At 40.7% G+C, this 20,282-nt stretch overlaps 1 protein-coding gene across 1 annotated transcript; it reads right to left on the minus strand.

Moving 5' to 3' along the window:
• Positions 1 to 2,521: 2,521 nt before the first annotated feature.
• On the minus strand, positions 2,522 to 19,367 carry LOC117346217 (vomeronasal type-2 receptor 26-like). The gene is made up of 3 exons (XM_033915620.1): positions 19,191 to 19,367; positions 18,498 to 18,624; positions 2,522 to 3,417 (listed from the first exon to the last, which is right to left on the minus strand). The coding sequence occupies exons 1-3, from the start codon at positions 19,365 to 19,367 to the stop codon at positions 2,522 to 2,524; spliced, it is 1,200 nt and encodes a 399-aa protein (XP_033771511.1).
• Between the last annotated feature and the right edge of the window lie 915 nt (positions 19,368 to 20,282).

The raw sequence follows: 20,282 nt of genomic DNA on the forward strand, positions 1-20,282 counted from the left end.
CAGGTATTTGGAGAAAAGATAGGTTTTTAGCTGTTTTCTAAAATGTCTATAAGAAACAGCTGTGGGCAACAATGATCGAAATTCATTTTCATGAGAAGCTGCCTGAGATGCTAAAGAGTGATTTAGGAATTTCTTGATTTTACAACCTTTTACAGAAGGGAAATGGAACAGAGCATGGGTTTTTCTACTGCATTTGTGCGTAGCTATGGAAAAACTATTAGCCAGATAAGTAGGGGCTGCACCAAAACAGCCCAACTTGTGCAACTTATACAGACCAACTGTAACAAAACAGCCCAACTTGAACAATACCCGAGCTTCCATAGGCAACCAAGGCAATTTGAAATATAATAATGTAATATGATCATATTTCTTCAATCTGTAAATCAGTCTAACTGCTATGTTCTGTATCAATGATAATCTCAGTGACCAAGTGACTTGAACATAATTTACTCAATGAAAATGGATGTCATCTAATTTACTTTACATCATTTGACTTGAAGGAAATTAAAATTAAGAGATTTTCTCATATTAATGCATAAAATTTAAAAACATATATAAATAAACAAGGAGGTCTTTTTAATAAGCTGCGCTAGCATTTTTAGCACAAACTGTAGATTAACATGTGCTAACCCCCGCACAACGCAGAAAAACTAACACCAGCTCAATGGAGGCATTAACGCCTACCGTATGTAGCATTGTAGCATGCGCTAAAACCGCTAGCGCAGCTTAGTAAAAGGAGCCCAAGATTTTAGGATCAATGATATTGAAATCTATTGGTTACCAATTGACCTCAAAGAAGTCTAGGGTTTGGAATTAGATCATTTTTCCTTCAAGTCAAATATTGTAAAATAAATTAGATGAGTTAATCAAAAGGCAAAATACTGGGAAACAATGGCCCTCTTTTACTAAGGTGCACTAACCAATTAGCGCACGTTAATCGATTTAGTGTACACTAAATGCTAAAGCATGCATGCTAGTCTAATTCAATTAGCGTGTGCTAATCGGTTAATGCACCTTAATAAAAGAGGGGGAATATTATCAAAACACAGCTTCAAGCTTAAATTCAAATAATTCATAAATTATGAAGCTAAATATTCTTAAACTTTTAAAAATTGTTTTACTTATACACTGCAGCCCTAGGCCAGGGCTCGGCAGCGCCTTCAGTGGCCACCAACAAAAGTACACCAGTGTGTGACAGACTGCAGTCATCCTGAAGGATTTTCACGGAACTTAATCAAAACCCCAAACACAGTGATTTGAATGGCAATAATGCAAAATGTACTTGTCAAAAATAAAAGTCAGAATGGCATGAATTTCAAAGCAACAAACAAATGTTCAAAACAGAAACAAAAACAAGGCCAGAGGAAAACTCTGGCAGCCTTCAGGATTTCTATTCTGAATAAAACAGTTCTCTCAGTGATTCACACTCTCACAGAGCAATTTTACAATATAGCTTCTTTTCCTCCCAAGTCTGCTCCTCAGCAGGGCTTAGGTAAGTCCAGTTTATAGCATTCAAAGACAGTTCCCAGAGATATGCTTTTTACGCTAATCTCTAGGCAAACACATCCACATAAAGCTTCCAGCCTAAAATTGTAGCAGGGCTGGGTAAAGAGGAGTACAATAAGTTTGCCTTTCAAAAGCACACAAGCCAGCTTTCAAAATTCCCACCCGTTTGTTGGCAAACTTCTCCCCACTCACTCTTAGCTTATCAAACCATAGTACAGTCTAGAAAAGTCTTTGCAAGTGACTAGGAGCAGGAAAAGAACCCAGCCACAAAATAAAAAACAAACAAACAGTAGTTTAGCTCAGGCTTGGAAAAGGAGTGGCTAATCCTCTTGGCGTCCCTTGCAGCTTTATCAGACACAAACTGGCTTGTGCTGCAAAAGGTGGTGTGGACCCCAGCTTCTACCACACCCAGGTCTAAGGCATTACCCTAGCTTGCCAGAAATGCACTACTTGGGAAGATACTTTTGTCTTCCCTCTTACCACCTCCACCAAGAGCAAACTACTGACTTTTAATGAGGAGGAGCCACGCCCTGCTCTAATTGAGCCTGATCTCACCTGGGCTCCTTTCTGGATACCCCGGTGGGTATTAATGAAAACACAGGGACCAAGGTATGCACGGAGCCTGACTGGTCACAATATATATATATATCGTATATATATAATACAATCATTATTACTAAAATACATACATTTAAATACATTAATCATGTTAACAAATAAGAATAAAGTTCATGAATGCCCATTCCCTTCCCATGACCCACCACCTTCGATTAGTACATGTTGACAGGCAAATTACTACAAAAGCATTAATGCACTTTCTGATCAATTCTTTCACCTATATTAAGGCCCTCTTTTACTAAGGTGCGCTAACCGATTAGCGCATGCTAAACGCTAACCCATGCATGTTAGTCTATGGATATTTTAGTGATTAGCACGTGCTAATCAGTTAGTGCACCTTAGTAAAAGAATGGAGTAAGTGTGTGATAGCATTTAATGCAGTTTGATAAAAGGGACCCTACGTTTTTCTTAGGTTTTTCTTGTTGTTCCTTTCAGGCCTCAGTAGAATAATATAGCATTTAGGGGAAAAAATACAACCTAACAGTCCAGTGTTGGAGATTAGAATAGCAAATATCTCCACTGCCACCGTATACTTGCCCTTGCTGCTCAAGTATGTTGGGACGAAGGAGATCCAGACACTGCAAAAGACCAGCATGCTGAAGGTGATGTACTTGGCCTCATTGAAACTGTCAGGTAGATTTCTTGCTAGGAAAGCTATGATGAAGCTGATACAAGCTAGAAGTCCCAGGTAACCCAGAACACAGTAAAATGCGATTACTGACCCTTCATTACATTCAATTAGTATTGTTCCAATTTCTGATCTCATATTAAGATATGCAAATGGGGGAGCAGTGAACACCCAGGCAAGACACAGAACTATTTGAATAAGGGAACAGGAAATGACTATAAAATTAGAAACCTTAGAACCCATCCATTTATGAAGTTTGCTTCCAGGTTTGGTAGCATGGAAGGCTGTGACCACAGTGAATGTTTTTGCCAGTATAGAGGAGAGAATGATGGAGAAAGTGATCCCAAATGTAGTCTGTCTGAGAATGCAGGTAACATCTTCAGGATGTCCAATGAATAACAATGAACAGAGGAAGCAGAGTATGAGAGAAACGAGGAGAATATAGCTGAGTTGTCGGTTGTTAGCTCTCACTATGGGAGTGTCTCTGTAATAAATAAAGATTCCCAAGATGACAGCAGTGATGAGAAGCAATAACATGATAATGGAAGTTAAAGTAATCCCTAGAGGTTCTTTAAAAGACAGGAAATTTATCACTTTTGGGATGCAGGCATCTCTTTTCTGATTTGACCATTGATCATCCGGGCATGTTGTACAGGTGTCCATATCTGAGAAAGAACATTATCATCTTATTACCTCACATATATCATGAGGTCTATTTACTAAAGTGCCCTTAAATAGCATGAGCCCTATAACCTGCACCACTCAGCAAAGATTCTAACTGCATAGAGAGTGAAGGACTTTGACCTGCACATTGAGTTACCACCTTGTATTTAACTCTAATGGCTGCAAATAGCATAGCTGCATGTAAAAGCAGGTAGTATAACAACTCGTGCTACCCTCAAGCATATACCATAGACCATTGTATAAAAAATACCACCATTCCCCCCAATCTGAATCCTGAACCCCTCCCATTCCATTGATGAAGACTTAACCCTTCTCTCACTCATACTGACCACCCAACTTTTAATGGTGGTATCTCTGGGTGTGTTAGGCACATGAGAACTCCTCCTCCCTGGAAAGTTTCATTTTTGGAACCATGTTCCTGACTTTCCTGTTCCCTTCTGTTAGAGCTGTTACAGGGCACAGGTTAAAGAACCCAGTTTCTTTCCTGAGCATCCTGCATGGCTGGGAGGTGTCTCAGCTCTCCAGTTCTGTGCTGCTCTGGCTCATTAGGTAACTTAGCTGAGTAGAAATTATCTAGTAAGGCTTCTGCATTGCTCAGTTTCCCCTAGCAACTGAATGGTATAACTGAGGCATGTCAGCTTTGCTTGTCCCCCTCCATTGTCTTTAGCAAGGCTTGAGGTTTAAAGCAGATTTTCTCAACATGCTTAAGAAAGGAAGACTAAGGTGACAAAGCAGATTCTGGCATTACCTCTGCCCTGTCTCCTCAACTACTAGTGGGCTTTAGCCTTCTGCCCAAGCTTTCCAATTTTATTTATTACCCTAGGAAGGAGAACAGGTTGATTCAATGCTAGGCTGGCTGCAGGGGTTCTAGCTGGTGGCAGGGGCTTCCCTTTGAGCTCCAGTGTAAACTTAGAAAAACCAGTCACATGTGAAAGGCTGGCTAAATTATCCCATACTACAGCCCAGAGTTAGGGGGTAGAAAGGGACACACATAGGAAACAGCAATAACATTCATAAACAAAGTAAAAATATTGACCATGTAACTTCTCTTCTCTAAAATGCTCATTGGCTGATTATCCCGCATCAAATTATCTATAAAATCTTACCACCTTTAAAACCAGACTTGAGCAGCTTTTATTTAAAAAAATTTCTTATGCCATACATACCACCGAGAACACTCAAATCTAACTCCCCAAATTTGCTAATAATCCCCCTCATCCATCAGATTGTTTATGATACTACTCGTAAATTTATTTTTTTCAGTCATGGCTCCTTCACTTTGGAATGCAATGGCCCAAGACCTCTGGCAAGAGTCTTCCCTGACAAGATTCAATCTCAACTGAAAACATTCCTATTCAAGTATGCATTCAATATTTGAGACTTAATTCTTCATAAGAGGAAGACTAACAATTTTTCTACTGATGGTTTTTCCCTTTATCCCTTCCCATTTTTATTTATTTTATTTATGTAATGTAATGTTGTATTCCCCTTCCATCTCCCTAATGGGTCATGTTAGTTATGTATTTTCTTCAACCCCTTTTTTAAATTTTTACAAAAAATTAAAAAAAGGTTTTGATTAATTATTATTTTTTATATAATTTATCTTATTGTAAACCATTTAGATATCTTTGATGGACATATATAAAGAAACTAATAAACCTGAAACTTGTGGAAAGTGTATTTAAGCAACCTAGTATCAATTTATCTTTTCCTAGCTCTGGGTTCAGTATGATAAAGTCAGCCCCAGTAGGAATCATAAAACAAGGAAGCTAAGATGCAGGTAGGACTACTGAGCAGGTCAATCCATGATGCAAGCATGGAACCAGTTTAGACAAGCCCACAGCTCTCAGGAAGAGTCAACAGCCTACACTTGTTGCTAGTTTCCACAAGCCTAGCAATGGAAGGCAAAGAGGTAGAACAGAGAGCAGCAGCACTTAGAATACCCAGGAAATGAAGCCAAAAGCCCACCCACATTTGGAGAGGAGAAGCACAGCCCCCCAATTAAATCAGGTAATACAGCTAAAAGATTGTATATTTGAATTCCCTGAAACTGAAATGCAGGAAGGGGTTCTCAAGGAAGACAAGGCCATAGTCAGAGATTAAATGAATATTTTGCATTTGTTTTCAATGAGGAAGATAAAGGGCAGATACAAGTACCAGAAATGGTAGTCAATGCTGATAAACCATAGAAACTGAATCAGATCTTTGAAACACTGGAAGATATAATGGGTCAATTTGACAAACTTCAGATTAGCAAAGTGCCTGTACTGGATGATATACATCCCAGAGTGCTGTATTGGAAGAGAGAAGGGTGACCAATTTGACACCATTTTTAAAAAAAGGGTTCCAGAGGTGATCTGAAAAATTATAGATGATTAGTCTGATATTGGTGCCAGGCAAATTGGTAGAAGCTAGTATAAAGAACAAAATGGAAGAACTTGTACATAAGCATTGATTAATGATAGATAGCCTACATGGATTTAGCTAAGAGAAATCTTGCTTCACCAATCTAACACATTAATGTAATGTAATGTAATTTATTTCTTATATACCGCTACATCCGTTAAGTTCTAAGCGGTTTACAGAAAATATACATTAAAAATAAAGATATGAAAATAATAAAGGTACTTATATATCCATTACTTTGAAGGGGTGAATGAACATGTGAATAAAGTTGAGCCAGTTTATATAATGCATCTAGTTTTTCAAAAGGCATGTTAATTCACTTTTGTAAATAGGTCCCCCATCAGTTTAACAGCAATGGGAGAAAATCTTTAGGTTATAAGCCCGTTTGTGACAGGGCCAGTTTCATTTTTATTTTTTTCATTTTATTAAAGATGTATAAACCACTCTATTCCAAATTGATATACAATGTATGCAAACTCTGAATGTAACTCCTCCTTCAGCAACATATACTGAAGTTGAATGTTTAATGCATAATCTTAACAATTCAATAATGTTTTTAATATTTTGAAGATGGTGTGACCCTAAATAATATTCATACGACAAGATTTCTGTATTTTTTATTTCAAGGTATCTCTGTACTTAGACTAAGCCTTGAGCCTGAGTTTTAATAGAAAAATAGAAACATGACAGCAGTTAAAGTCGTTAAAGTCCTAATGGTCCATCCAGTCTGCCTTTCCCTAGCAACAATTATCTTTTCTTTTCCATAAGAGATCCCACATGCCTGCTTCATGCTATCTTTAATTCAGATACAGTCTTCATCTCCTCCACTTCCATGGGTAGACCATTTCACGTATCTACTACCCTTTCTATAAAAAACATTTTCTTAAATTACTCCTGAGACCATCACCACTTAGCTTCATAAGAACATAAGAACATAAGCAATGCCTCTGCTGGGTCAGACCAGAGGTCCATCGTGCCCAGCAGTCCGCACACGCGGCGGCCCAACAGGTCCAGGACCTGTGCAGAATCCTCTATCTATACCCTTCTATCCCCTTTTCCAGCAGGAAATTGTCCAATCCTTTCTTAAACCCCTGTACTGTACTCTGCCCTATTACGCCCTCTGGAAGCGCATTCCAGGTGTCCACCACTCGTTGGGTAAAGAAGAACTTCCTAGCATTCGTTTTAAATCTGTCCCCTTTCAACTTTTCCAAGTGTCCTCTTGTTCTTTTATTTTTCAAAAGTTTGAAGAATCTGTCCTTCTCTACTCTCTCTATGCCCTTCATGATCTTATAAGTCTCTATCATATCCCCTCTAAGTCTCCTCTTCTCCAGGGAAAAGAGACCCAGTTTCTCCAATCTCTCAGCGTATGAGAGGTTTTCCATCCCTTTTATCAAGCGTGTCGCTCTCCTCTGAACCCTCTCGAGTAACGCCATATCCTTCCTAAGGTACGGAGACCAATATTGGACGCAGTATTCCAGATGCGGGCGCACCATCGCCCGATACAATGGCAGGATAACTTCTTTTGTCCTTGTTGTAATACCCTTCTTGATTATGCCTAGCATTCTATTTGCTTTCTTAGCGGCTGTTGCGCATTGTGCCGTCGGCTTCATTGTCATGTCCACCATTACCCCCAAGTCCCTTTCTTGGTTACTCTCATTCAATAATATCCCTCCCATCGTATAGTTGTACCTCGGGTTTCTGTTTCCAACATGCAATACTTTACATTTCTCAACGTTGAACTTCATCTGCCATCTCGCCGCCCATTCCCCCAATTTGTTCAAGTCCCTTTGCAATTCTTCACATTCCTCTTTAGTCCCAGCTCCACTAAATAGTTTTGTATCGTCCGCAAATTTTATTATCTCACACTTCGTGCCTGTTTCTAGATCATTTATGAATATATTAAATAGCAGCGGCCCGAGCACTGAGCCCTGCGGAACACCACTCGTGACCCTCATCCAGTCCGAGTAGTGGCCTTTCACCCCTACCCTCTGTTTCCTACCCGCCAACCAGTTTCTGATCCATCTATGTACGTCTCCGTCTACTCCATGGTTCTTCAGTTTCCGGAGTAGACGTTCGTGAGGCACCTTGTCAAAGGCTTTTTGGAAATCAAGGTATATGATGTCTATGGGGTCTCCTCTGTCCATCCGTTTGTTAATTCCTTCGAAGAAGTGCAATAAGTTCGTTAGGCACGATCTCCCCCTGCAGAAACCATGTTGGGTTGTTTTCAAAAGTTCGTTTCTTTCCAGATGTTCATCGATGTGTTCTTTAATCAGTGCTTCCGCCAGTTTCCCCGGAACCGAGGTCAAACTCACTGGTCTGTAGTTTCCCGGGTCACCTCTTGATCCCTTTTTAAAGATGGGCGTGACATTGGCTATCTTCCAATCCTCCGGGATCATGCCTGTTTTCAAGGATAGGTTGCAAATTTGCTGCAGTAGTTTCGCTATCTCCTCCTTTAATTCCTTCAGAACCCTGGGATGGATTCCGTCCGGACCCGGGGATTTGTCAGTTTTAAGTTTTTCTATCTGCCTGTGTACATCATCAAGGCTCACTTCCATGGATTTCTATGTCTTCTATGCTTGTTGAGTTACTTTACTCTGCCTAACAACGTCACCAGACTCTTTGCTCCGGGCTCACCTTCTTGATTGTTTTAGTTTTTGTTTGTTTTTAAAGAACTATTATTTTAAGAACCTTTTTAAATGTTTATTTTAATCCAATGTAATCGTTTCACCTTTACAGTTAAGTTTAGTCATATTTATTTAACATTGCTTTAGTTTTTAACTTATATTCACTGTTCACTTTGCATGTATGTTCTCTCTTCAGTATTGGTACTATATCTGTTTTTCATTTAACAATAATTCACTTACATCTCTTCTTTTGTCCTTTAATTTCCTGCTAATTTCTAATGTCTACTCTCTTTGACTTTGACAGGCCCTCTCGTTCTCCAAACAGACCGCCGCCGCTATGCGGCGGCGCCGGCGACTCCGCCCACTTACCACCACCGGTAGTGTCAGCTACTTATTTGCCAAAGGAGCGCACCTAAGGAGCAAGTCCTGCTCCTTTATGCGCTCCTTCATGCGTCTACTTCTATCGCTATTTCATTTTGCTTTCGCTACCACCCCCACTAAAACATTACTCAATCTCTGCTTCTTCTTTAAAATTTTACTTCTTTTATATTTCATTACACCTTCACTCTCCACTTTTCTTACTTTTTACCAAAATAATCTCCCCACTCATCAATACATTTACTCTAAATCAATGGCCTCCATTCCCATTATATTGGGCCATAGACCTCCTAAGAAAGACTCCTATCATTCATTACTAAAAGTCCAACCTAGATCTTACATTTCTATTCCCACTGATTCTACTCCTATTTATCAACCCACTCCTAATAATCCTTCCTCCAAACTCAATATAGGTCTGTTAAACGTCCGATCCATAAAAAACAAACACCACTTGATACATGACACCATTACTCAACATCACCTTCAAATCCTTTGTCTCACTGAAATATGGCTAACTGAAGGAGAGGAAGCATACATAACCCAAGCCTGCCCTCCTAACTACAAGACAATCTTCTAACCACGCATAAATAAAAAAGGAGGAGGATTAGCAGTCATTTATCTCAACTCAATCTCTTTCCATCCAAACCATTCCAACATAACCTCTTATGCCCCAGTTGAAACTCTACAATTCTCAATAAAACATTCTCTCCCCCTTAATTTCATAAGAACATAAGAACATAAGAAGCGCCATCTCCGGATCAGACCTTCGGTCCATCAAGTCCGGTGATCCGCACACGCGGAGGCCCTGCTAGGTATTCACCTGGCTTATTTTATAGCCAACCATATCTTTATATGCCTCTCTCAAGGAGATATGCATCTAGTTTGCTTTTGAAGCCTAGGACTGTCGATTCCGCAATAATCTCCCCTGGGAGAGTATTCCAGATGTCAACCACTCTCTGTGTGAAGCAGAACTTCCTGACATTAGTCCTGAACTTGCCCCCCCTTAGCTTCATTTCATGTCCTCTTGTCCGTGTCAAATTGGACATTGTAAATAATCTTCTCTGCTCTATTTTGTCAATTCCTTTCAGTATTTTGAAGGTCTCGATCATATCCCCACGCAGTCTCCTTTTCTCAAGGGAGAACAATCCCAGTGTTTTAAGTCGATCCTCATATTCCAGTTTCTCCATACCCTTCACTAGTTTAGTTGCTCGTCTCTGCACCCTCTCCAGCAGTTTTATATCCTTCTTTAGGTAGGGAGACCAATGTTGGACGCAGTATTCCAAGTGGGGTCTGACCATTGCCCTATAAAGCGGCATTATAACTTTCTCCGATCTACTTGAGATTCCTTTCTTTATCATGCCCAACATTCTATTTGCCTTATTTGCCGCTGCCGCGCATTGTGCCGACGGCTTCAGGGTCCTATCTATCAGTACACCCAGATCCCTTTCTTGTTCACTTTTCCCCAGAGTTGCACCTGACATTCTGTACTCGTATTCCTTATTTTTACTGCCTAAATGCATTACCTTGCATTTCTCCACGTTGAACTTCATCTGCCATTTCTCCGCCCATTTTTCTAACCGACACAAATCGCTCTGGAGTTCCTCACTGTCCTCCTGCGATCTGATTGCCCGGCAGAGTTTTGTGTCGTCTGCAAACTTGATGATCTCACTGGATGTTCCATTTTCCAGGTCATTGATATAAATATTAAAAAGGATCGGCCCAAGTACCGAGCCCTGGGGCACACCACTAGTCACTCTCTCCCAGTCGGAGAACTTCCCATTTATGCCCACTCTCTGCTTTCGGTTTTCCAGCCATTTGCCTATCCATCTTTGTATATCTCCCTCTATGCCATGGCTTTGTAGCTTCCTGAGAAGTCTTTCGTGTGGAACTTTGTCAAATGCTTTCTGGAAGTCCAAGTATATTATGTCCACCGGCTTTCCACTATCAATTTGCTTGTTCACGGTCTCAAAGAATTGGAGTAAATTCGTCAGACACGATTTCCCTTTCCTGAATCCATGTTGACTGGGTTTCATCAAGTCGTGTGTGTCCAAGTGCTGAACTATGCTATCCTTGATCAGTGATTCAATCATCTTGCCGGGGACAGACGTAAGACTCACAGGTCTATAGTTGCCCGGTTCTCCTCTCGATCCTTTTTTGAAAATTGGCGTGACGTTCGCTTTCCTCCAGTCGTCTGGTATCTGACCAGTTCTGATTGACAGGTTTGCAAGTTTTTGCAATAACTCTCCAATTTCAATCTTCAATTCCTTCAAGACTCTCGGGTGAATTTCATCCGGTCCAGGGGATTTGTCACTTTTAAGTTTGTCGATCTGGTAGTATATCTGATCTAAGTTCACTTCGACTGTGGTGAGGCTGTCCTCTATTTCTCCTGTAAACAGTTTCTCCTCTTCAGGTATTGTTGAGGTGTCCTCCTTCGTAAAGACGGATGCAAAGAAGGAATTTAGTTTGTCTGCGATTTGTTTATCTTCCTTGATGTACCCTTTTCTTCCCTTGTCGTCCAGGGGTCCCACTGCCTCTTTTGCAGGTTTTTTCCCTTTCACGTATCTAAAGAAGGGCTTGAAGTTTTTGGCCTCCCGGGCTATTTTTTCCTCATAGTCCTGTTTTGCTTCCCTCACCGCCTTGTGACATTTCTTCTGTTCATCTTTATGTTTGTTCCAGGCTTCGGTTGTCTTCGTGCATTTCCATTTTTTGAAAGAGTCCTTCTTTACCTTTATGGCTTCCTTCACCTGTATGGTAAGCCATGCCGGTTCTCCTTTGCCTTTAGTTCTCCGATCTTTGGAAATCCTCGGAATGTAGAGATCTTGTGCTTGTGCTTGTATTTTTCAATAGGCACCATGCCTGATCTACTGTTTCAAGTTTGTCCACCATCTTCTCGAGTCGTTTTGTTACCATGGCTCTCATGCAATCGTATTTACCCTTTTTAAAGTTTAAGGTGGTGGTTAAGGTTTTGACATGTTTCCCTTTCCCGATGTCAAGTTTAAAGTTGATTACATTGTGATCACTCGTTCCCAGTGGAACCATGACTTATACTTCTGTTATCGGTCCAGTGAGACCATTTAGGACCAAGTCCAAGGTGGCGTCGCCTCTTGTCGGCTCTTTTACCATTTGCTCCAGGAAGCAATCCCCTAGCACCTCCAGGAACTTGGCCTCCTTGCCGCAGTTGGAGGCTCCTAGTTTCCAGTCTATTCCTGGGAAATTGAAGTCTCCCAATATAACTACATTGCCTGTCTTGCATACTTGTTTGATTTCCTCCATCATTTCTGAGTCAGTGACTTCCGCCTGTCCTGGGGGACGATAGTAAAGGCCAATTTTTATATCTGCGCCATTGCGACCAGGAATTTTGATCCAGAGGGACTCCAGCTTCTCTTTCCTGTCTGTTGTAATCATTCCAACAGAATCTATTCCTTCCTTAACATATAGGGCAATACCTCCACCTTTCTGCCCTTCTCGATCTCTTCTATATAGTTTGTATCCCTGTAGTACTGTGTCCCATTTGTTTTCTTCATTCCACCATGTTTCTGTTATGCCAATGATATCCATGTTCTCATGTCTTGCTATCGTCTCTAGTTCTCCCATTTTGTTTCCTAGACTTCTAGCATTTGTATACATACATCTAAGTTCCCTTCGTGTTACCTTTTTGGACCTTCTACTCTTGGCTGTCCTTACAGTTTCATTTACGGTATCCTTTACTGCTCCTGTGTTATCTCCCATGTTTGCTGTGTGGTCATCCCCTCCTGTGTCTGAGTTGTCCCTTCCTGCTTGTTCTCCTTTGTTGGCTGTGAGGTCGACCTCTCTTGTGTATGAGTAGTAGTCCTTTGTTCCTACGTCGGGGCATCCTGTTGTCCGTGCCATCGACCGGTTGTCGACTGTCGGCTTTCCCCTGTCCTTCAGTTTAAAGCCTTCTCTATTGCTTTCTTCATGTTGCCTGCCAAAACTCTTGCTCCTTCCTTGTTGAGGTGTAGTCCATCCCTTCTGTAGTACTTGCTTTTTCCCCAGAACGCCGTCCAGTTGCGCACGAAGTCGAAGCCTTTGTCTTCGCACCATCGTCTCATCCAGGCGTTGATCACTTGCAATTCCCCTTGTCTCTTTCCATCTGCTCTTGGTACAGGGAGGATTTCAGAGAAGGCCACCTTCACCTCCCTGATCTTCAGTTGTCTTCCGAGTGAGCGGAGCTGGCCCTTCATCTCTTCCCTGTCATACTTCCGCCCGCTCACATCATTTGTTCCCACGTGGATAAGCACAGCGGTGTCCACTCCCCGTGCGCCATCTATGATCCTGGAGATCCTGCTGGTCACATCCTTTACTCTTGCTCCAGGCAGACAGGTGACGACTCTGTCCTCTCTTCCTCCTGCGGTGTGGCTGTCCACGTGTCGTATAATGGAGTCGCCTACGATGATCCCCATCTTCTTTATTCGGGAGTTCCTTGGGGGGCGTAGGTCCACGTCCTTGGAGTAGGGCCAGTCATCTTCCTCCAATGATACTCTTGAAATTGTTTCCTGTTCTTTGGGTGGGGGGACATCTTCCTGTGCTCTCACTATTCCTCCTGTTGTGCGGTTGTCTCCTATCTCGTCTTTGTTTTCTTCCGTGTTTGCATGGATGTCTTCTCTCCTCACATGTGTTTCCTGAGTACAGTTTTCCAGCCCTGGGATCTCTACGTGGTGCTGATGGGCTTCCTCTATGAACGTTTCTAGATCCTTGACCTCGTCGTTTGGGCTGTACTCCACTAGAATCTTCCCTTGTGCTCGGATTCTGTCTTCGAGTTCCATCACTGTTCCCTCCAATAGTCTTACCTGACATTTCAAGCTATCCATCTCCATGCATCGATCGCAAATGTATGCCTGGATCCCCGAAGGGAGGTAGTCATACATATTGCAGTCGATGCAGAAGACAGGAAAGCTCATCTTCTGACTTCCTTGGGCTTCCATTTCGTGCTTCACTCGTGGGTTGTCTGAGTGATTTGTTGTGACCTACTGCTGCTCTTTTTCCTACTGATCCTACCTCCCCCTTACCTTCTGACTTCCTGACTGCAAGCTTCCTATTTGAGTGAGTCTGTTTGTGTTACAGTGCCTGTGCCTTTGTGTGCTTGTGTCCCTTGCCTGCTGCTTCCTTGTGTTGCTTGCCTTGTTGTCTCTCTCGTGTGTGCTGTCTCTGCTCTACCTCACCTTGATTGTATGTGCGGGTTGGTTTCTTTTGTGTCTGTCTCTTCCTTACCTTCTGTGGTTGTCGGTTCCTTACCGGTCTGTTCTCCTCTGGTGTTCTTGAGAGTAGCACTCGTCCCTTGCAAGGCCCTTCGCAAAGGCGCTCTCGCTAAGGCGAGCGCCTTTACCGCGCGCCTTCGCCGCGTGCCGAACGGCTGGGCGCCGTTGGCTCCTCCCCTTTTCAAGGGGGAGTCCGGCGCTGCCTGTGACGCTTGGGGGGGGCGGAGCGAACTCTCGCCGCTACCCCGAGCCTACTGTCTTCCTACTCCTGCTTGCTTCGGTGCCCGGCACCAACGCTGCCTGTCTCCTCTGCTTCCTGCTTCCCTTCTCTCCTCTCTCTTCTCCCCCCACCAGTATCAAAGCCCTCACTCTTTTCTCTCATCTCTACTATATCAGACTTTTACATTCCCATCCTGACTCCATTATCCTAGGAGACTTCAATATCCACTTTAACTCTCCCAATCTTCCCAATACCTCAGAACTATTAACATTATTTTCTGATTTAGCATTATTTCCTCTCATTTCAAAACCTACCCATTCCGCAGGAAATATTTTAGATATGGTTCTTTGCCCAAGCCAGTTCACACATTTTTTCAAAAATTTTCAATTCTTTACACTACCATGGTCCGATCACACTCTAATTACATGGCACCTAGATGCTCCAACACCAATCATGCAAACTCAACAACAGAAAAAATATAATATCCGTAAGACCAATGATTTAACCTTTTCTGCTATCCAATCTACCTTTAATTTGAACTTGGAAGATTTCTCTACTCTTTCTATTACAGAACAGTCCTCACTTTGGGAAACCTCTACCAAATCTCTGTTGAATACCTTGGCTCCTCAAGTAGAAATAAACTCTTCTTTAAAACTAAGTCACAAAAAACAACAACCCTGGTTCAACCAAAATTTAGCTTTACTCCGTAGACAACTTCGTTCTATTGAACATAAATGGCGCACTACACAACTCAATAGCTTTCTTATCATATACAAAGAAAAAGCTTCTATTATAAAAAAACCATCCAATTAACAAAAAAGGAATACTACTCTAAACTTATTACCTCTGCCCGTAACTCTTCCAATCTTTTTAACATAGCTCAATCACTCTCCAAATACTCCAAGAAAAGAAATCCGCCTCCCTCAATTCAACCTACTGCAGACGAACTATCTACTTTTTTCCAATCCAAAATCAAAAATATTAGATCCTACCTTGGACCAACCCTTCTAGATTCCTTCTCTCAAAGCTCTATTGACTGCACACAACTATCATTCAGTACATTTTCAATTTTTAAAATACCATCATTAACAAATCTTCATCGCATCTTACAATCTTTAAACACTTCTAATAATCCCTTAGAAAGTATTCCTCCTGCACTTCTCAATAAATTTTTCTCTTTTTTCGGTCCATTTATTTCAGAAATGATATCTAAATCTTTCACTGACTGTGCCGTTCCCCATGCTTGGAAAACAGCCTTAATCTTCCCTAAGCTCAAACAACACAACTTAGACCCCTCCTTACCGAAAAACTACCGCCCTATCGCCAATCTGACCATGATTTCTAAGTTAACCGAAAAAATCGTTCATTCTCAACTCTCAGAGTTTATTGAAAAAACCCATTCTTTACATCCGTGTCAAACTGGATTTCGTTCATCCCACTCTACTGAATTATCACTACTGGGCCTTATTTCAACCATTCATTACTACCATGATCATCAAAAATCTGTTGTTCTTATCTCTCTAGATATAGCAGCAGCTTTCGACACCATCGACCACTCTCTTCTTCTTAACAGACTTAAAGATTGTGGTATCTCGGGTCCAGCTCTATTATGGTTTACATCTTTCTTTAATGAACATCACAACATTGTATGCGTAAACAACGCTACCTCTATTGCCACAACACAATCTTACGGTGTCCCCCAGGGTTCTATTCTATCCCCACTATTATTTAACATTTTTCTATCACCTCTTCTTACATTAGCTCAATCCATTGGATTTACAATCTTTGCATATGCCGACGACATACAACTTCTCCACCCAATCAACACCTCAAATATTTCTGAAATAAAAGACATCAACAACAAATTAGACATCATATATGACTGGTTGTTCACAAATAAACTCTCCCTTAACCTAGAAAAATCCCGAGGTATGTTATTCTCTATCAAAAACACAGAATCCCTATTAGACAACATATCAATCAAATCAATACCTATTCATATGGATACCAAAATAAAACTTTTAGGCGTCACTATTGACAGGGAACTCTCTTTTCATGACCATATAAGTTCAATTGTTAAAACCTGCTTTTTTAAATTATGTATTATTCGATCTCTAACTTCTGTACTAGAAACCAGTTCAATCATTATTCTAGTTCATTCATTAGTAATTTCCCATTTAGATTACTGCAATTCACTTCTTAATGGTCTCCCTCAAAAAGAAATCAGACGCCTACAACTAATACAAAATACTGCAATAAAACTTATATATAAAATAGGTAAATATGACCATGTCACTCCTCTTTTAAAAAAAGAACATTGGCTCCCTGTCACTCATCGCATCACCTATAAAATCATCTTACTTTCCTTTAAAATAAAACTTTATCATCTGCCCTCGTTCCTAGATAAACTTCTTATACCTCAAAGTTCTCCACGCACACTAAGATCAACTGACCAAAAACTTCTTTTCATCCCCTCCTTAAAAGATTTCTACTATACACGGAAAGTAAACTTCGCAGTAACTGCACCTACTCTTTGGAACTCCCTACCACAGCATCTCCGTGATGAACTTCGACTTGACAAATTTAAGACTGGTCTTAAAACTCTCCTATTCAGTGATGCATTTAATAATCATTAGAACTATTATTCTTTTTCTTCCTTTTCACAACAATCTCCTTGACAAAGCAACCCCTCCCTTTATGTACTACCCAACCCCTACTATCTCCTTTCTCCTTCTTTAATATGTAACTTTACCCATCCCATTATTCTACCCTCACATTCCAGTACGTCTGGTAATTGTTTGTTCGTTTGTTTGTCTGTTTTATTATATGTTCACACATTTTTATTTTTCTTAGTTTTCCCTATCTTTTTAATTCGATTGTTAACCAGCTAGATATTAATTTGATGGTTGGTATATCAAAATCAATAAAACTTGAAAACTTGAAACTTGGATGTTAATTTTTCTGCTTGATTTCCATTGAAGATTTGTTCAGGTTCCGGTATGTTGGTTGTGTCTTCGTTTGTAAATACAGACGAGAAGAACATGTTGAGTCTTTCTGCGACTTCTTTCTCCTCCTTCACCGCTCCCTTCCTGTCTCCTTCGTCCAGCGGTCCCACCTCCTCCCTAGCTGGCTGTTTCCCTTTAACATATCTGAAGAACGGTTTGAAATTTCGTGCCTCCCTGGCTAACCTCTCTTCATACTCTCTTTTGGCTTTTCGAACCACACGGTGACATTCTTTTTGATACTTCCTGTGCTCCTTATGGTTCCCTTCAGTTTTGTCCTTTTTCCATTTCCTGAATGAATTTTTCTTATTGCCTATCGCTTCCTTCACTATTTTAGTCATCCATACTGGGTCTTTTGTTCGACCCTTTTTGCACCCCTTTCTGAATCTGGGGATGTGCAGATTTTGTGCCTCGCTCACTGTGTCTATGAAAAAAGACCAGGCATGTTCTACTGTTTGCCATTTTTTGGAAGTGTTCCTAAGTTTCTTCCTTACCATTTCCCTCATTGCTTCATAGTTTCCTTTCCTGAAGTTGAAAGATGTCGCTATGGTTCTCTTTCCGTTTGGTATGCCTACTTCAACCTTGAACTTGATCATATTATGATCACTGTTTCCCAACGGTCCCACTACTTCCACTTCCTTTGCACCCCTTAGTCCTTTTAGGATTAAATCCAGAGTGGCATTTCCTCTCGTCGGTTCTCTAACAAGCTGCTCCATGAAGCAATCTTGTATAGCCTCCAGGAATTCTGTCTCCCTAGCGCATCTTGAGCTTCCAAGACTCCAGTCTATCCCAGGATAGTTGAAGTCTCCCATAACAACTGTGTAACCGCTTTTGCATTCTCGCTTCATCTCGGCATCCATTTCTTTATCGCTATCTCCGGTTTGCCAGGGTGGACGATAATATAGGCCCATCTTTATTTCATGCCCTTTCCTACCCGGTATTTTAACCCATAGCGATTCCAGTTTGTTGATCATCTCCGCTGTGTCCATTCTTGTCGATTGTATGCTTTCTTTTACGTATAGGGCTATTCCTCCTCCTTTCTGACCTGACCTATCCCGGCGATAGAGCTTGTACCCCGGCAGTGCTGTATCCCATTTGTTTTCCTCATTCCACCACGTTTCCTTTACAGTATGGTGTCCAACCCTGTGGTATTTTACTTTTAAAGAGACAAAGGGCAGTTCCTGAATTATCACCATGACTATTTATATTACTCACCAGTTTGGTTGGAGATCTCTCCATCTGCGCACCGAATACAGTCATAGCAGCAGATGGGTTCTCCTTCCCTGGTTAATTTCCTATAACCAGGATGGCAACTTGGAGTGCATCTGAACTGTGGAGGTTTCTGAAGATTGAGAAAGCATGTTATGTAACTTCATATGATACTGGACAGTTGTTTCAGAAATGCTCCTTTTATTTATTTTTAAAATGTCATCATGTGTAACAACATATTTCATGTTTAGTTAGATAGATTTACTGTATAAAGACTATTTAAATTATCTAAAAATAATTAGAGCTCACGAAGATAAGGATAGGTTATAGTAATCAATAATTGAACATTTCTAATGCATGTTGTTTAATACTTCATTGCACCAAGTATAAATTAGGTACCTGTCTAAAACACTTTGCACCACAGAGAAAAAGCAGTATATTAATCCCCCTCCCCTTTCTTACTATTTCAAATGAGCCAGGAGTTTATTCCAAATAAGTAGGCAGACATGCCTGTAAGAGCTAATTAGTGTCAATTAACCCCAATTGACTAATTACTATATGTACACAATGGGATCAGCACCCCCAATTAAAATTACCTTTACATAATCTGGAAGCTAAAATACACCATTCTTTTGACCATTTTTTGACAAGTTTCATGATACCTGTTTGGATCAGCACCTCTCATCACTTAAATCTAACCTGGGTGAATGAGCTCTCCCACACGATGGCCTTCTCATCAATGGTGAAATCCTGCCCTGGGGGAGCATAAGGGTTATAACGTCCAACCATTTGATGTTTCAATGTTGTATCTTGAAGAAAGATCAAATTCATAATATTGTATCCAGTGGCAAGATCTCCATTTTCATCCAGGTACATTTGTTCCCCCAGACCATTCTTAAAATGTAGGTTCCTCAGATATTGATGGAGCTAAGAAGTGAGTGGTGTATTTTAAGTAGTGCCAGGCAAAACAGGTAATTTCAAGCATACATAAACATTTCTTTATAACTATAAGTAGAACTAATTATAAACCATTTCTAAAGGTAAAACACTCTCTATCTCCTCCCACTGACAGATGGACACAACCTTAAAGTACAGACCAACTCCCTGAAGAAGCTTAGAAAAATTATTTTATAACAGCCATATAAATTTCTCTGATTCCATTCTAGAAATGCAGTATACAGTACAGTATAAAAAATCCAGTAAATAATGTAACTAGCCAGTGAAAGGGGAGAAGGAAGACACAAAGAAAATAAATATACATTATTTTTTCAATTCATTCTTCCATCTTCAATGACAGATCTACAGGAAGTTGGGACTGTAAGAGCAAAGACCACACCATTGCACTCATCTTTAAAACAGAAAAATGACTTGAAAGTGGCACCAAATTTCAGATTTTTTTAAATTACATATACATAAAAGTTGATTTTTGAACCTCAAATTGGGTTGTTTTTAGCTCCAGTGGTTGGAATGTTAAGACAGTGCCTCATGGGTTTATATGATATTTGGCCCAGAAATAGCAAAGAAAGATGAGGATCAAACATTTTATATCACATTCATTGTTGGCTTAATCATGAATTAATATGAATTTGACTGTTGGGAAGACTGAATTAACTTTTTTTGCAGTCATCTACTGTTACTATCAGGCATATAATCAAGAACCTTAGACACCCAAAAACTCGCAAAAATTTGCACTTGGACATCTTACTAATCAAAACATCCAAGTGGTCACTTTGCATTCACGGTAGAAATGGGCATATTGGGAGTCATGCTATAGGTGGGAAATAGGTGGGC

The sequence above is a fragment of the Geotrypetes seraphini genome, chromosome 12 (genome assembly GCF_902459505.1).
Source record: "Geotrypetes seraphini chromosome 12, aGeoSer1.1, whole genome shotgun sequence".
Classification (NCBI taxonomy): domain Eukaryota; kingdom Metazoa; phylum Chordata; class Amphibia; order Gymnophiona; family Dermophiidae; genus Geotrypetes; species Geotrypetes seraphini.